The sequence below is a fragment of the Podarcis raffonei genome, chromosome 9 (genome assembly GCF_027172205.1).
Source record: "Podarcis raffonei isolate rPodRaf1 chromosome 9, rPodRaf1.pri, whole genome shotgun sequence".
Lineage (NCBI taxonomy): Eukaryota > Metazoa > Chordata > Lepidosauria > Squamata > Lacertidae > Podarcis > Podarcis raffonei.
This window is the reverse complement of record NC_070610.1, coordinates 80074467-80091551: the sequence shown is the minus strand read 5'-3', so window position 1 is coordinate 80091551 and position 17085 is coordinate 80074467. Positions and strand designations below refer to the sequence as shown.

The 17085-nt window shown below is 51.8% G+C and overlaps 1 protein-coding gene across 2 annotated transcripts in view; it reads left to right on the top strand.

Moving 5' to 3' along the window:
• The first annotated feature begins 552 nt into the window (after positions 1 to 552).
• The window catches only part of SFXN5 (sideroflexin 5), an 89872-nt gene continuing 73339 nt past the window's right edge, over positions 553 to 17085 (top strand). For both annotated transcript variants that reach the window (XM_053402268.1, XM_053402267.1), the window contains exons 1-2: positions 553 to 681; positions 7444 to 7512. In XM_053402268.1, the coding sequence (XP_053258243.1) occupies positions 625 to 681; positions 7444 to 7512 (126 nt within the window). In that variant the 5' untranslated portion in view covers positions 553 to 624. The remainder of the gene's footprint in view (positions 682 to 7443; positions 7513 to 17085) is intronic.

Here is a 17085-nt window from a genome sequence, read left to right as displayed (position 1 = left end):
CACCAGCTGATGACATGGCTCCCCAAATCAACACAAACTGTGGAAACCTCACACTGGACTTCAAGCATCTGGCATTGTGTGCCTCCCCATTCTTCCTCCAGACTCTGGGGCCTTGGTTTCCAAATGAGATGCAAAAGCTGCTCTCATCAGACAAGAGATTTGGGGAGGTTTCCAAGCAGTGGCTGCTGGCCAGGGATGCTGGAGCTGCCATCCCTGCATTGCAGGGGGTTGGGCTGGATGACCTCTGGGGGTCCCTTCCCACTCCAGGCCCCCCATTCCGGCAGGCAGCCCGGCCTCCCTCCTCCTCCGGCTGATGCAGCCCCCTGGCCGCCCTCCTCCTCTTCCTCGCCCGGCCAGCTGCCTTCCTCCCTTGAAACTACATTTCCCACCATTCCTTTCGCGCAGCGCGGGGCGGAGCGACGTCGGCAGGCAGGACTACATTTCCCGTCATGCTCCTCCCGCGCAGCGCCGGCCGCTTTCCCCTCTGGGCGGCGAAGGACTACCCGCCCCAGCATGCCTTGCGGGAGCTGCGGTGGGCCTCGTCCAATGGGAGGCGGTGCTGGCGGAGGAGGCGGGGCCAGGCGGCGCAGGAGGCTCGCTGGCTGCCGGTGGCGCCGTGAGGGGATGGCGGAGAGCGCGGGCTTCCCGCCCTTCCAGCTGGGGAGGCCTCGCTTCGAGCAGGTGGGCGCCGCCGCCGCCGCGTCGCGAAGGGCCGACGGAGGGGAGCGGGGAGGCGGGTGTCTCTGGGGGCGGGGGTCGCCGGTGAAGAAGCGCCTGCCTCAGCAAGCCCCGCCCCTCGGCGGCTCAGCGCCGGCGCTGATTGGGCCTCGCCCACGCCACTCGCCCGCTTGAATTCCCGCCCTTTTTTGCTGGTTCCCCACGCCCAGCCCTGATTGGCGCTCGCCTGGCTCGGTGCGGGGCTGGAGGCGGGGCTTCTGCTGGGCTCTCGCCTGGGGAGAGCGGCGGCGGCCGGCGGAACTCCCCGCCACAAGGTGCGACGCCAAAGGGCGGACGCCGTTCCTGGGAGCGGGGCGGGGCCGTCGGGCATTAAGCGGGTCTCGTCCTGCGACAGCGAAGTGGAGCCTCCCGGTTCAGGGGCAGTGTTTCTCTAGGGGAAGGCAGCTTGTGAGCGGCCAGAGGCGTCCCTGGAGCCTGTGTTGGAAATGGGGGCCTCGAGCCCGGACTTGGTCAGATCCGGCCGGGGGCTCGCGGTGCTGTTCAGTTGCTCCCAGGGCACTTTCCACTCTCTGAAACCCTCGCAGTTGAAACTTCGCTGTTGCCTTATCCATCCTTATCCAAGAAAGGAGATCTTCAGTCTCTGAAGAAGTGGGCATGCACACGGAAGCGTATACCAGAACAAACTTAGTTGGTCTATAAGGTGCTACTAGACAATTTATTATTTTTTAAATTTTTATTTCAAGAAATGAGATTTTGCCTAAACTTTAGGAATAGCTTCCTGATGGGAAGACAGAGGAATGGACTCCCTGAAAAGGTGGTGGTCTCTCCTTCCTTGGAGGTTGGGCGGCCATCTGTCAGGGATGCTTGAGCTGAGCTTCCTGCATAGCAGGGGGTTGGGCTGGATGACCCTCAGGGTCCCTCCCTTCCAACTCTTAAGATTCTATGATTCTAAGGTACTTGGGGAAGAAAAAGGCAGCGGTTACTGTAGCAGGTAGAGAGCTTGGATAGCTGAGAAACCTTGGCAGTCCCTTTAGTGGCATCGTTTACACATCCGTACAGGACAATGCTTTTATTTAGTTAACCAAAATAGCACGGAGGCATTTGATGTGCCCATGAAGCAGCCCCAAGCAGATGTCCCCCCCCAATGCTTTGCAAGGTTGCAGAAGGACGTGGGTTTGCATGCGGTTTATTTGGGAGAGTCGTACCCCAACATCATCTGCAGCCTTGCAAAAGATCCCAGCCTGCCCCTGTCAAATCAGTGCAGGGCAGCAAAGGGTTAAGGGGTGCCTTCCAGGCAGAGATTGCATTCTGCTGCTGGTGAATTTCTAATTTCTCTCTCATTATTTAGTATTTTCCGGGGGGGGGGGGCAGGGAGCTACCCTGGGATCCAGGCCCATAACTGCTCCCAGAGCACTTTGAACAAGTCCCCCTGTGGTTGTTCATAATAGACAGATCTTTGCTGAGTTCTGTTCCTTTTTAGGAGCTGCAGAATTGGGGTTCAGCATCTGAGCCTCCATGCTGTCTCCGCTGCTCCGGCCATTGCCTTATTCAAAGCAAGGAGGTTTTTTTAGGAGACGTTTCCGGCAAACTGTGCCTAACGTTCGGTTAGTATATGCTCATAAATGCCGTGTTGCCCTGTAGGGTCAAAGTCCCAATGCAATAAGTGGATCACTCAGAAAATTATGGCATTTCCTCCTGACCTTGAAATGTCTGAAAGGACTTGGTGAATTTCCTTTGGACAACCCTCCTTTCGTCACACGGGACTATTTGCTTCTCGCTCTGGGCTTCTTTTGGTCCTTTGCCCGACTTTTCTGGAGGGCAGCTGAAAGCCTTCCTTGCACGTAGACCGGCCACCAGCCGTGGCTGTGAAGGATTTTCACTTCCAGGTTTTGGATCTCTGAATAGGTGGAAGCAGGACGGAGAGCAAATCCTGTGGGAGGTGGTGGGTTGGATTAGACAAAGCCTGCTAGGATGTGGCTCTTAGATATCATAGATTTAATTGGAGAAAGTTCATATTTGTGAGAAGTGCAATGGATAATTGAATGCCATTTATTGTTACCAACTTGTTTAACAAGATGATTTATAATGTGCCAAGTATAGATTTTTTTTATTAAAAAAAGAATCACAAGAGCCTCGGGACATAGGCCATCATTATTCCCATTTTACAGATGGGGAACTGGACATGAGATGCAATTCTTGCCCAACTTCCAAGTCTGGGGCCAATGCAGATGCCTCTGTGTTCAGCTCTCTGGCCATTGGGCATCACCAGGCATAGGCAAACTCAGCCTTCCAGATGTTTTGGGACTACAACTCCCATGATCCCTACTAACAGGACCAGTGGTCAGGGATGATGGGACTTGTAGTCCTAAAAATATCTGGAGGGCTGAGATTGCCTAGGCCCTTCTGATAGATAAGGTGGGGAGAGGACGTTGTAGCATCGCTGAGGTTTTCATGTGCTGGCAAGCTCCTTTAGTGTTCCTGCTGCTGTGGAAAAGCTGCGAGTTGCTTATTTCTTGGAAGAGAGGTTAGCTCTCTTCTGCAGTCTGGGAGGGTCAGTTAAGTCTTGGTTTCTTCCTGCCTCTTAGGGCTGTGAGCCCAAATCCAGTGCGCTGGTCCCAGTTCCATTAACCTCAGTGGTTCTGGTGCAGGGAAGAACAATAGCCCTCCCCGTGGGTGTATTGCATTCTGAGTGTGTGCATAGCGCATCATGTACATCATTGCAATAATCCTTAAAATAAAAGTTAGGTCAGTGTTGTTATCCCTGCGTGAGGTGGAGCTGGGAGAATTATGGGCTTGCCTATGGCCACCTAGTGCAGGGGGTGAGGTACAGGCTCAACACGGCTCATAGATAATAGAATTGTAGACTTGGAAGGGACCTTGGGGGTCATCTAGTCCAACCCCCCGCAGTGCAGGAATCCTGCCCACAGCTGTCCCTGAGTGGGCTCAAACCACCAGCCTTCTGATTAACTGTCAGGCACATGGACCCATTCCGCCAGGGCGTGCTGCTGCTGAAGACCACTGGCCCATTTCTGGCAGATTCGCCTAGGACTCGCTGGTGCCTTGGCAGCCTTGGCCTGATCCTGCAAGGTGCTTCTCATATCAGAATCTCTGGGTGCTGGTGAGTTACGCCTTCAGTGTGAAAAGAGCCAAGTGTCCATTCTTGATCTGGGACCTCAAATTGTGTTTGGGACCCATGAGGCTTCTAGAACAAAGCAGAGGCAGAGCGTGAGGCTGGAGTCAGGCCAGCCTTGTCCTGGCAGGTGTGGGATCTTTATTACTATTTGCAAAACACTCCAGACTGCCAACTTTAGGAAGAAGTATCATGGTAGTGAACAGCATGGAATCAGTAGTACAATTGCACCCCTAAAACAAGTCCTGGAAGGACTCACCCTCCCAGTCGAATTGAAAGAGACACAGCCTGTCCTGTGACTGCCATTTCGTGGAAGCGGCTTCTCCTCTGGGCAACAAATGCACAAATGGAAAGGGCTTTTTCTTACCCCTGTCAGCATCCACCTGAGTGTCTGCTGAGATCCCAAGCAGCCCTGGCAGCACAGAGCTTCTGCTTCAATTCCGCTCTCGCTGCCATCTCCAAAAACAAGGATATTTGGCCTCTTGGGGCGAAGAGACCTACTTCATTGCCTGCGGAAGCTTGTACTTGAGGAGCGAAAGGAGGCAGCGTCCAGGAGAAGCAGCTGGTTGGGAAATGTACACGGAGGCTAAATCTTTTGGAAGGCACAGTTGGGCTTCCCTGCTTCTGGGAGCTCCATTGTGCCCCAGAAACAACACATTGCAACAGGAAATGTAAAGCCCTTGATGCAGATTAGAAGTGTACCTGATCAACGCCACTTAGCTTTGGTTAGAGTGCCCAGGAGCAGCAAAGTTTAAGAGGTTTTCCTGCCCCACCAGGCCCTTGCAGAGATCCCTGAAAAGGTGACAGACAGACCTTTGGTGAGGGGGGAATGCGCAGAAAACTATGGTGACTGGCTTGTGCATTGCATTGCTCTGCCTCCAGGCTTGAATACAGTGGTACCTCAGGTTAAGAACTTCATTCGTTCTGGAGGTCTGTTCTTAACCTGAAACTGTTCTTAACCAGAGGTACCACTTTAGCTAATGGGACTCCTGCTGCCGTCGGAGCACGATTTCTGTTCTCATCCTGAAGCAAAGTTCTTAACCCGAGGTACTATTTCTGGGTTAGAGGAGTCTGTAACCTGAAGCATCTGTAACCCGAGGTACCACTGTACTTGCAAAAAGCCCACCGGTTAGGGTCAGAAGGTCCGTTGTGGACGGAGAACCACCTTGGGCAGATTTAGCACCCAATGCTGTGCTTTGAAGACTCTTCCGGTTGAGATTCAAGAGTGCTTATGCTGTGCTGGAGAGACTTGGCAAATTACGGTCGTCATGGCCCGCAAGGGAGAAGGACAAGGAGGGAGGGGGGGGGAAGCAAACTCACTTGTCAGTTACAAAGACCAGCTGGCACAGAAAGAGCTGATGGGCAGAAGGCCTTTTGGCAAAGCATGGTGGGGCGAGCCCTGCCTCTCCCCTTTCCCACTGAGACAGGCTGGTGGCATGGCTGTGGCCAGGTAAGGCTCAAGGTGGAGCCAGGCTTGCTTATTTCGCTCATTCTCAAAGCAGGACATGAAACGGGAGGGACTCCTTTGTGATGCATCGATCAGGAGACCCTCCGCAGGCTGGGCGGGAGTGGGCAGCCCAGTGCTGCTTTCCCACCCTCTGAACCTGTGGCTGAGTCTGGGGGTGAAATCCAGGGGTCTCCCCCTGCCCTTGGGCCATGCCCAGGCATTTGGTGCCAGCTGGGGATGCCAGCTACTTTGGGTCCTGATCAGAGGGATCTCACGAAACGGCCGAGTGAAACGCACCCACGGGCACCCTTCAAAGTGTGAGGAATGCCTTTAATTTTGGGCCAGGGGCTGGGATGGCAAGGGTGGGCTTGGGGGCGAAGGGCACAGGCGGCAGGAGCAGCCTCCATGCTGCCTAGGACAGGGAGCTGTGCCAGCCATCAGAGTCGGCTTCATCCTGACAGGCATCAGGCACTGTTTTGTCTTCTGCTGCGTCTCTGCTCAAAACTAATTTATTTTATAAAAAGATTTTTTAAAATTAGTTTTGTTGTTTGTAAGCGAGCCAAAGCTGTTCGTGTGAGGGGGAGAGAAGCCGGAGGTGTTCCACACCAATTATAATGGTGGTGGTTGTTTTTTTCAGCTGCTTGATTTAACAGAGTTTTCCCTCTAAACTCTCCATGCTTGGTCTGGGCGTGGGAGGGAACGAATGTCACTGCGGTTCTTTGTGCGAAGAGACGTGCAGGAACCCCGGAGTCAGAACGCTCCCAAGTGGCTCACGCAGAGGGGGACCGTGGCGCTTGTTTGGGGTTGGGTGGGTGAGGACTGTACCACCTTTGTGCTCTTCGCGGTGCCTGGCAGCTAGTAGGAGCATCCTGCCTTAGAATCATAGAATTGGGGTGTTGGAAGGGACCCCAAGAGTCATCTAGTCCAGTCCCCTATAATGCAGGAATCACAGGTAAATAACCCCTGACAAGTGGCCATTCAGCCTCTGCTTAAAAACCTCCAAGGAAGGAGAGTCCACCAACTTCTGAGGGAGCCTGTTCCACTCTCCAATAGCTCTTGCCCTCAGAAAGTTCTTTCTAATGCTTAGACGGTCCCAGTTTGGGTCCCAGCTTCCAGAGCAGGAGAAAACCAGCTTTCTCCCTCTTCCATGGGGCAGCCCTTGAGTTATTTGAAGATGGCTCTCATATCTCCTCTCAGTCTCCTCTTTTCCAGCCCAAACGTACCCAGCTCCTTCAAGGCTTGACCATCTCGGTTGCCCTCTTCTGCACACCACCCCGCTTGTCAACATCCTTCCTAAATTGTGGTGTCCAGAACTGGACACTGGACTCCAGGTGTGGTCTGACCAAGGCAGAATGTCGTTATCCCTCCTGCCCGGGGACGTGCCATATGCTGGCAGCTTTCCCAGCGGTGTCATCATGGAAGGAAAAGCTATCGATGCCTATACGGCCTAGGACCCTCGTACCTACGGGACTGCCTCTCTGGGTATGTCCCACGGAGGACCTTACAGTCTTCAGACAAAAACATCTTGGAGGTCTCCCAGGCCACAGAGAGGTTAGGCTGGCCTCAACCAGAGCCAGGGCTTTTTCGGCTGTGGCCCCGATCTGGTGGAACGCTCTGTCACAAGAGACTAGGGCCCTGCGGGACTTGACATCTTTCCGCAGGGCCTGCAAGACAGAGCTGTTCCACCAGGCCTTTGGCCAAGGCACAGTCTGACCCCTCCTTTGGTAATCCTCACAGAACACGAGCCCAATGGTTGCCATTAATTTGATTTTAAAATGAATTGATTTTAGAATGCTGTTTTAGTTTTATTGTTGTTAGCCGCTCTGAGCCCGGCTTCGACTGGGGAGGGCGGGATATAAATAAAATTTTATTTTATTTATTATTATTCTGACCACGATGGCTCTGCTCTGCCTCCACAGTTGCTGGGGACCACAGGAGGGGAGGGGACTCGTGCGCTCGGATCCTGCTTGCTGTTTTCCCCCAGGCAACTAACTGTTCAACCACGATGAGAACAAGGTGCTGGGCTGGATGGGCCTTTGGCCTGATCCTGAAGGCTCTTCTGTTCTCATCCTCAGCGTGAAGTGATGGGAAGCAGCTGCCCCTTCCGGCATTTCCAGCAGTGAGGGGGGGGTTAAGAGTGCCTTGTGTTCCCGCCATGTCTGAGCTCTGTGCCTTTCTGTCTTTGCAGACTTCGTTTTACGGAAGGTTTAGACACTTCTTGGACATCATTGACCCCCGAACCCTCTTTGTCACTGAGGTAATGTGTGAGCGTGCGTGCCTGAGTTTGCTGGGTAGTTCTCTGGCCTCGTCTTCAAAACGATGATGGTGATTCATTTCATTTATATTTTTAATAAAAAACCCCAAAGCAGTTTACAACCCACATTAAAACAGGAAATAAAACAATCTAGCACAAAACGTTACTGAAGAAAGTCACATATAAGGTATGCATTCAAAGCAACGTATTTAACAAGAAACTAAAACTTTATCTTAAAGATTCAAAATGAAACTTTACGAAGGAAATCAACTATAGAATGCACGTTTAACATAGCAAAATTAATAAAAAATAAATCTTAAACATTTCAAGGGAAAACATTGCTGTGGGAATTCAAACATAAATGCACATTTAAAACAGCATAATTAGCAAGAGAATCAAATATGATCTGAAGCACAGAACATGATGCTACCATGTTCCTAGGAAATCATATGTTTTAACTATGAGCTCTGATGCCTGGCCTTGCAGAATCAACATGGAGGGAGCTCTGTGCAGGTGCCAGGAGGTATGTGGGGAGACATTCCAAGATGTGCAGAAGAACGAAACTAAACTAAACTAAAATCTGGGAAGCCCCAAAAGGGCACCACTGAGAACTGGGCACGCTTATGCCAGCTGTTTGAGGGGAAACCAGGCTGGAAGGGGAATAGGCGGGGGGGGTGTGTGAATCCTGGAAGAGTCCATGGTTGTCTGGAACCTTGAGGAGGAGCGACTCCACCACATGGTAACTCTTATTGTTGTTCTTGTTGTTAATACATTTTATTACCTGCCCTTCACCCTAAGGACCCAGGGCGGGTTATAACAATTAAAACCCAACATGAATTTTGTTGGCATCCAGCTGTCTCGGCAGACAATGGAGGAGTCCATCTTTGGGGATGAGGTCAGACCATTGGCAGGTTGCAGCCCCTTCTGTGGCTGTAGAGACCGCTATGGGACAGACATGTTTTGTTGCATCTGGGGCAGAGGAAGGCAGCCGCTTGGGCCGCTGCAGTTTGTTCTCTCTGGGCTCCTCCCGGAGGTCATTTCTCTTCTGGTCACTGCTGTGGATGCAGGATCTGACTGGCTTCAGGTGTGGTGGTCATCTAAGAAACAATATTACACAGTATAAAAAACAATACGACATAAATACACCAAAATAATGCAGGTCCTAAAAATATACACCTCAAGTATATATTGAAGAGGGTGAAGAGATGCGTCCTTTGGAAGCTGTGCAATGAAGGTACCAGGGACACCTCTGTGGGGAGGGAGTCCCACAGTTCAGGGGCCACCACAGAGAAGGCCCTCTCCTCCCTGACCACCCTCCCCAACCTCTGAAGGCAGAGGAACAACCAAAAGGTGCTGATCTTAGCACCTGAGAGGGTCTGTAGGGAAGGAGACGGTCTTCCAGGTATTTGGGGCCTGAGCCATTTAGGGCTTTGAACACCAACATGAGTACCTTGAATTGGTCTCAGGTATAAGCAGGCAGCCCATGCAACTGTTTTAAATCAGGGGTGACGTGAGATCTAAATGGAAGCCCCGCCAGTCATCTGTCTGCTGCATTTGGGACAAGGAGGAAGTTTTTGAGTCGTCTTCAAGGGCAGCACCACGTAGAATGTGTTGCAGTATTCCAGTCAGGAAGTTACTAGATCATGTACGTTTCCGAGCACAATTCAAAGCATTGGTGCTGACCTTTAAAGCCCGTAAAGGGCCTTGATCCTGTATACATGAAGGAGCGTCTCCACCCCCATCATTCAGCCCGGACACTGAGGTCCAGCTTCAAGGGCCTTCTGGCAGTTCCCTCCCTGCGAGAAGCCAAGTTACAGGGAACCAGGCAGAGGGCCTTCTTAGTAGTGGTGCCCTCCCTGTGGAACTCCCTCCCACCAGATGTCAAAGAGAAAAACAACTACCAGACTTTTAGAAGACATCTGAAGGCAGCCCTCTTAGAATCATAGAATCCTAGAGTTGGAAGAGACCACAAGGGCCATCGAGTCCAACCCCCTGCCAAGCAGGAAACACCATCAGAGCACTCCTGACATATGGTTGTCAAGCCTCTGCTTAAAGACCTCCAAAGAAGGAGACTCCATCACACTCCTTGGCAGCAAATTCCACTGTCGAACAGCTCTTACTGTCAGGAAGTTCTTCCTAATGTTTAGGTGGAATCTTCTTTCCTGCAGTTTGGATCCATTGCTCCGTGTCCGCTTCTCTGGAGCAGCAGAAAACAACCTATCTCCCTCCTCTGTGTGACATCCTTTTATATATTTGAACATGGCTATCATATCACCCCTTAACCTCCTTTTCTCCAGGCTAAACATGCCCAGCTCCCTTAGCCGTTCCTCATAAGGCATCGTTTCCAGGCCTTTGACCATTTTGGTTGCCCTCCTCTGGACACGTTCCAGTTTGTCAGTGTCCTTCTTGAACTGTGGTGCCCAGAACTGGACACAGTACTCCAGGTGAGGTCTGACCAGAGCAGAATACAGTGGCACTATTACTTACACTATTACTAGGGAAGCTTTTAATGTTTTATGCTGTATTGTTTTTAATATTCAGTTGGAAGCCGCCCAGAGTGGCTGGGGAAACCCAGCCAGATGGGCGGGGTATAAATAATAAATTATTATTATTATTATTATTATTATTAGTAGTAGTAGTAGTAGTACAGTGGGCGAGGAAGCATCTCTGTCCAAAAGTGGGCAAACCACTTAGAGCAGGAAAAAAGCTGCTCCGAACCCGCTGAGCCTCCAGGGACTGCGTTGTATCTTCTCCAGTGAAAGTTCTTACTAGGGGTGTGCACTTCGGGTTTGGAGATAGCATAAATCATAGAGGCCTTCCTGGGTAAGAAACTTGCCAAGTTACAGACAATTAGGTGCCTTTTTGCCGGGTGCCTTTAAAAGGAGAGGGGGGGGGGACTTAAAGGGACTTGCTTCCCTCCCTTTTATGGGCAACAAAAGGAAATGCAAACTAGAAAGAAGGAAAGAAAGAAAGAAAGAAAGAAAGAAAGAAAGCAGCCTGCAACATTTCAGAAGGATGCGGGCAAGGGCAAAGAAGTTATGGCAAATGAAAGAAGAAGCTTCAGGCCTGTGTTGTGCTCAGTTGGCATGAAATGTTGCAGAAACCAGGTGCAAAGCTGACTTGACAGGCATGGCTGTGTGGGTAGACAACACCGAGGCAGCATGACCTGAGTGCCCTGCGCTTTCCAGGGAAGAGCCACAAGAAGAACTAGCAGAACCGACAAGAGCAAGGCAGTACAGAAGCCCAGTGTCCCCATCAAGGGAAGTCATCATGCTATTCTATTCTGCCTTGGTCAGACCACGCCTGGAGTCCCGTGCCCAGTTCTGGGTGCCACAAGCAGGAATGTGTGCAGAGGAGGTCAGCCAAGAGAACCAAGGGTCCAAAAGGCAAGCCCTTGAAGGGGCTGAGTACGCTTAGCCTGGAGAAGAGGAGACTGAGAGGAGAGAGGATGCCTAGAGGACTGTCACATGGAAGAAGGAACACACTTGTTTTCTCTTGCTCTGGAAGGTGGGACTCAGAACCTACAAGGAAGGAGATTCTGACTCAACATCAGGGAGAACTTTCTGACAGCTGTTCAACAGTGAAACTGTCTCCCTTGGGGGGTTATGGACTATTCTTCCTTGGAGCCTTTTAAGCAGAGGTTGGGTGGCCATCGGTCTTGATTGCTTTAGCTGAGATTCCTGCATTGCAGGGGGTTGGACTAGATGACCCATGGAGTCCCTTCCAACTTTCTATGATTCTGTGATACGTCACTGCAGCATCCCTTCCTCCAGGCTCTGTGACTGCAGAGCCCTGGCAAAATCATCCCTCTGATTAGAAGCTAGACCTGCCGCTCACAATAGCTGTCTCTCTCCCCATCCTGGTTTCTTCCTTCTATGGCAAGCTTTGGGAGAAACGTTTCAGTATTTGCGGACACACTTCTTAACAGAGTTTTCTCAATGTTTGGCTCTCCGAAGAGTCCCCTCCACATATTAACCCGCCTGTGAAGGTTAGACTGAGCAACACCAGCCAGGCCACCAACTGAGCTTCAGGGCTGAAGTGGGGCTTGGACCCTGGTCCTCATCCAGTGCTCTTAACCACTACCCCGCTCTGGCTCTCGTGCAAGTCGCCCTCCTGCTCAGATCCAGTATTTTGCAGCTCTCTCTGCCCCTCTTCTGCCTGAGCAGCTACCGCTTTGAAGCGACCATCCCAGAGCCTTTTCTTGCGCAGACGATTTGGCTCCTGAACTGACCATTTACTTTATGAGTGTGTTAGAGTCCAATTCTCTGCGCGCCAGGTTGAGAACATCCCCGGCAGGGATTTTATTTGTGCTTCTTCCACAATTGATTGGCTTAATTTGAGAGCAGGCGGCTAAGATGGATAGGATGGGTTCTTGCGAGCCTCTTTGGGCCCCCGCCCGAGAGGACTGCAGTGGAGAAAACTGCTGTTCGGAGGGTGTAATGCCGGCGACAATGGCTTCGTTTATGAAACACAAGCTGCAGTGAAATCTGTAATCAATTTTCAGGGATGCGCGCGGAAGGCGAGACGTGCTGTAGCAGGGACGCCTTGGCTTGGCCTGAGAACTGCATGAGCCTTCAGGAAGGTGAACGAGAGCAGGGGAAGGGGATCCTCTCCCAGCCAAGGCAAATGCAGCTCCAAACCCCACACGGATCCCTTTGGGGTGAGCCCCTTGTGTGGCAACGTTTTATACGTAGGGCTGCCTCTGAGGACGACTCAGAAAATTTCACTGGTGCAGAATTGAGCAGCCAGGTTGCTCACTGGGGCAAGACGGCTTGAGCATCTTACAGTCCGACTGCACTGGCAGCCAGTTAGGTTCTGGGTCCAGTTCAAAGTGCTGGTTTTGAACTATAAAGCCTTACATGACTCAGGACTGCAATAACTTAAGGACTGCCTCTCTCTGTATGAACCTTCCTGGGTCCCGTGATCGTCTTCTCAGGCCCATCTTCAAGAGACACTTCCGTGACAGGTCCAGAGGGTGGCAACACGAGAACAGGGCCTTTTCTGCAGTGGCTCCTTGCTTGTGGACTGCTCTCCCCAGGAAACGCGGCAGTTGCCTTCATTATACACCTTAAGGTGCCAGGCCAGCCTGAGAGCCACTGTTGGTCGGAAGAGACAGTAGTGGCGCTCGAATCCTGCTTGTGGGCTTTGCAGAAAGGCCTCTGGTTGGTCCCTCTGAAGACAGAATGCTGTTGGCCTGACCCAGCAGGCTCTCCTTATGTTCTTACGTGGTATGGCTAAGCTAGATGGGGCAACAATTTGACCCAACCAGAAGGCAGCCGCCTAGGTTTCTTTGCACTCTTTGCAAACTGGTGACACCTGGCCAGGCAGCGAGAGGCCCTTGCCCACCCTCCTTTCAGCAGAAGAGCGCTGCACTGGGGTTTGGGTTTGCCTTCAAGACAGCTCCCTTGCAGAGTTGCTTCCTCCTGTTGGGAGAGAGTGGGCCACTCTGCCTCCTAAGAAGGATCTGGAGAATGCTGTGCTTTTCTGCATTCTTGCCGTATGCTTTTGGGAGGCCTGTGTGTCCCATGCGGTTCAGGGGGGTGGGAGGGTCAGGGGCACGTGCAGCTGGGAGGCAGGACGTTGACCATCCACCTGCCTCCTTCCTGTCGAGGGAGGAGCTGGCGGGTGGGCCTGCGTGCTGCTCTGCTCTGCACCCAAGCCGAGACAAAGGGGCCGTTCCTTTCCTTCTGCTGCTTTGACATTTCCCCCATCCTGGTGTTAACGTGACTTAAGAGCCGGCGTCGTTAGGGAGCCTGCTTTAGCACTTAACTAGCACTTTACATCTCCAAGGTGCTGCTCAAACATTAATTAGTCCTCACTGTGAGGTAGGCACTAAGTATTACATTATGTTATAATTGCACTTTGCAGTGAGTAAACTGACAAAAATTAAGGAGAAGTGCCTCGCCCAAGAAATGAGGCGGCAGCAACTGCAGAGCTGGAAGGAGAGGATTCCCCCTCGCCGCTCAGCCGCTTTCTCCCTCCTGGTACTCTGCGGCTGCCGGTGTGCAGGCGTTCCCGTTCTGGAGGGCTCGCAAAGGAAATAAGTGCCAGGAGAGGAAAGCCAGGAACCAGGGAGAAATGGCTGGTGGTCTCCACTGCACATTACATGTGGAAAGCAGATTGCAGTTCTCCTTCCATGTTGGGTGGGGGAATGGAGACTCTGCAGGGGTTCTTGGACTCCAAATCCCAACACACCAGCAGCCAGCATGGCCAATGGTAAGTAAGCAAGGATTTAGTGATGTATGGAAGTGAGAGCTGGACCATAAAGAAGGCTGATCGCCGAATAATGGATGCTTTTGAATTCTGGTGCTGGAGGAGACTCTTGAGAGTCCCATGGACTGCAAGAAGATCAAACACTGAGCGCTGAGTGCTCACTGGAAGGACAGATCCTGAAGCTGAGGCTCCAAGACTTTGGCCACTTCGTGAGAAGAGAAGACCCCCTGGAAAAGACCCTGATGTTGGGAAAGATGGAGGGCACAAGGAGAAGGGGATGACAGAGGACGAGATGGTTGGACAGTGTTCTCGAAGCTACAAACATGAGTCTGACCAAACTGCGGGAGGCAGTGGAAGACAGGAGGGCCTGGCGTGCTCTGGTCCAGGGGGTCACAAAGAGTCAGACATGACTAAATGACTCAACAACAACAAAGCAAGGATGGGAAATGTAGTCTAGCAACGTATGGGGCCTACCCCACTGGTTCCCTATCCCTGATGTCGTGTAGGTTGGAAAAACCACAAAGAGCCTTGTGGCACCCAGGAGACACGTTGGCAATGGCATAAGGGTTTCCAGACTGGAACCCATCTCTGTCTCATGCCACGCCAGGCTTTTGATGAAGCAGATTCTTGCAGCAGCAACAGCGTTGGCCGTTGTCAGTTTTCTGGTCTGGCCACGAGACTCCTGTTTGGGGCTAAGCACATTTCTTGCAGCACAAGACCTGCAGGGACCAGAGCCCCCTTCGTGGGGTGGCTCATTTGGCAACTCTGTGTACCCACGTCGGTGCAGAGAGAGAAATCAGGGAAGGTCAGGTGAAAAGGCAGAGCAAAAACCAAGGAGCGCAGGCTGGACGACGTCGAAGCTTGACTGCATGCAAAGTGAGGCTGGAGTCACGATTCCGCTCAGGTGACCAGAGATACTTGAGGGCTGGCTAAGCTTTCTGTGGGCGAATGGCTCCTTTGCAAGGTCATAAGTGGGATGTGAAGAGGTTTGAAGGGCAGCTGAAGAAAGATAAAGAAGCACCAGCGAAGGATTTGTGTGCTTATTTACTTTGTAGTTTACCTGACACAGGGCAGTTCCCCGTGGAACGTGCAATCAAGTTTGGAAATCGACCAAATCGTTAAAAACAACAAATGTCCAACAATTACCGTATTTTTTGCTCCATAGGGCGCACCAGACCATAGGGCGCACCCAGTTTTTAGGGGGGGAAATCAAGAAAAATAATCTTATTTCCCCCCCAGCCCCAAAGAGCAGTGTACAGGATGCACGCAACCTCTCCCTGCCGGAAGGGTTGCGCACGGCTATGTCACAAGCCAAGGATCCATCCCGCTGGCTGCTTTGGCTTCCTCTTTAGCCCCACGCAACCTCTCCCTCTTGGGTCAAGCTGCACTGGGCTAAAGAAACCATAGCCCCATGCAGCTTCTCCCTGCCGGAGGGGCTGCGCGCGGCTATCCCTGAAGCCTGGAGAGCGAGAGGGGTGGGTGCGCACCGACGCCTCTCGCTCTCCAGGCTTTAGCGAAAGCAACGCGAAGCCTTTGGAGCACGGAGGGAGTGCTCCCTCTGCCCTTCGGAGGCTTCATGTTGCTATCGCTGAAGCCTGCATTCGTTCCATAGGACGCACACACATTTCCCCTCAATTTTTGGAGGGGAAAAAGTGCGTCCTATAGAGCGAAAAATACGGTAAACCAATTCCATACCTGAAAAAGTCAGCACCAGCTTCCATCGGGGGAAAGTGCGCTGTTCATGTTGCAGCCTTTTCTGCACATTGGCTTGGCAGGACTTTTGAGCAAATGTGCATCAGAATGGGATGCAAATCTCACTGAAAGTTGTTCTCTTTCGTTGTCCGTGGTAGGTTTTTTCTTAAGTAGATGGAAGGGTTTGGGAAGCATTCATGTACCAGAGCAAGAAGCAGGCCTCTGCACCCAGGCACATTTGCTGGAGCTGCATGCAGATTGGACCCAGATCTGAAGGCATGCATCATCTATCCACAAGCATTTCTTTGAGCAAGGTATTTATCTGGATGAATTGGACTGTGCGTGCAATTTCAAACAATCAGAGAATCGTAGAGTTGGGAAGAACCCCAAGGCCTATTTAGTAAAACCCCCTGCAATGCAGGAATCTCAACTAAAGCATCCATCTCAGAGCCATCAAGTGATCAGTGCAACGGTAGTTGGATTGAGATGCTCTTTCATACACCAAACATTTAATTCCAAAGATCTCCCAAGGAGCAGCTCTGTGTGGGAGCTGTTTGGGGTTGTGCCGTCAGAGGGGATTCTGGACTAGAGGACCAGATTCCTGGCTTGGTCTGGCTGCCCCTGCGACCTTCTCCCAGGGGCTAAGTCCTCCTTCCCCTCCCTCTCAGCTATGGAATCCCTGACAGATGCATAAATGAACCTGCAACTGCCCTCTTTCTCCCTTGTCGCCCTGGCAGTGCAAAACTTCCAACTTTCCGAACTGATCAAGTTCCCTGGCGCAGGCGGAAGCTGTGCCCACGTCCTGGCAGGTGTGAGACTGCAGGGCTTAAAATTAGGCCTTTAATTGCTTGTAATGAAACTCTGTTGGGGTAGCTGAGGAGATCAGCGGATATTTTTGCGAAGCTAATTTGGTCCATGTGACATTTCCTTGGACAGATTGCTGCTAACGCACAGCAGGGACTGTGGCGGCTGAGCCAGCCGAGAGCAGAAGGGAACAGGATGTGTCTTCGCTTGGTCTTCTCAGACAATCCCTCTGGACCACTGGCCTGAGCACGGCAGGCGCTGGAGAAGTCTGATGCCGTTTGCACAGGGGAGCCTCTGGCCTGCTGTGTGTGGGCCTTGTAGGATCATGGCCTCAAGTGGGTTCCCTTTGCCTCCCATGGACGCTGGCCTCTCTCTCTCAGGGCCCCTGGAGGTGCTTATTTCGCAGGGGCCCTCCAATGGTGCACTTACTTTTATTTACTGTATTTTTCGCTCCGTAAGACACACTTTTTTCCTCGTAAAAAGTAAGGGGAGATGTCTGTGTGTCTTATGGAGCGAATGTGTGGTTGATTGCTGGCTCCCTTTCTGGCCCCGGCCCCTTGCCCCAGCCTCCATTGCTGAATGTTCTGCAAACGAGGCTTTTCCCCTTTGCAAAAGAAGCTGCACAACTGTGAGCTGATCTCCCCAAAAACAGGGCTTTCCCCCTTTCCTCCTCTAAAAACTAGGTGCGTCTTATGGTCAGGTGCGTCTTATGGAGCGAAAAACTATTGCTTTAAAAGTATTTATTGAATTTAATAAAATAAAATTGAATAAAAGTATTTATTGAATTTATATACTGCCCTATATCCACAGGTCTCAGGGTGGTTCACAGGTCCTACACTACACAGTTACTCGTAGTCCCTAAATTCA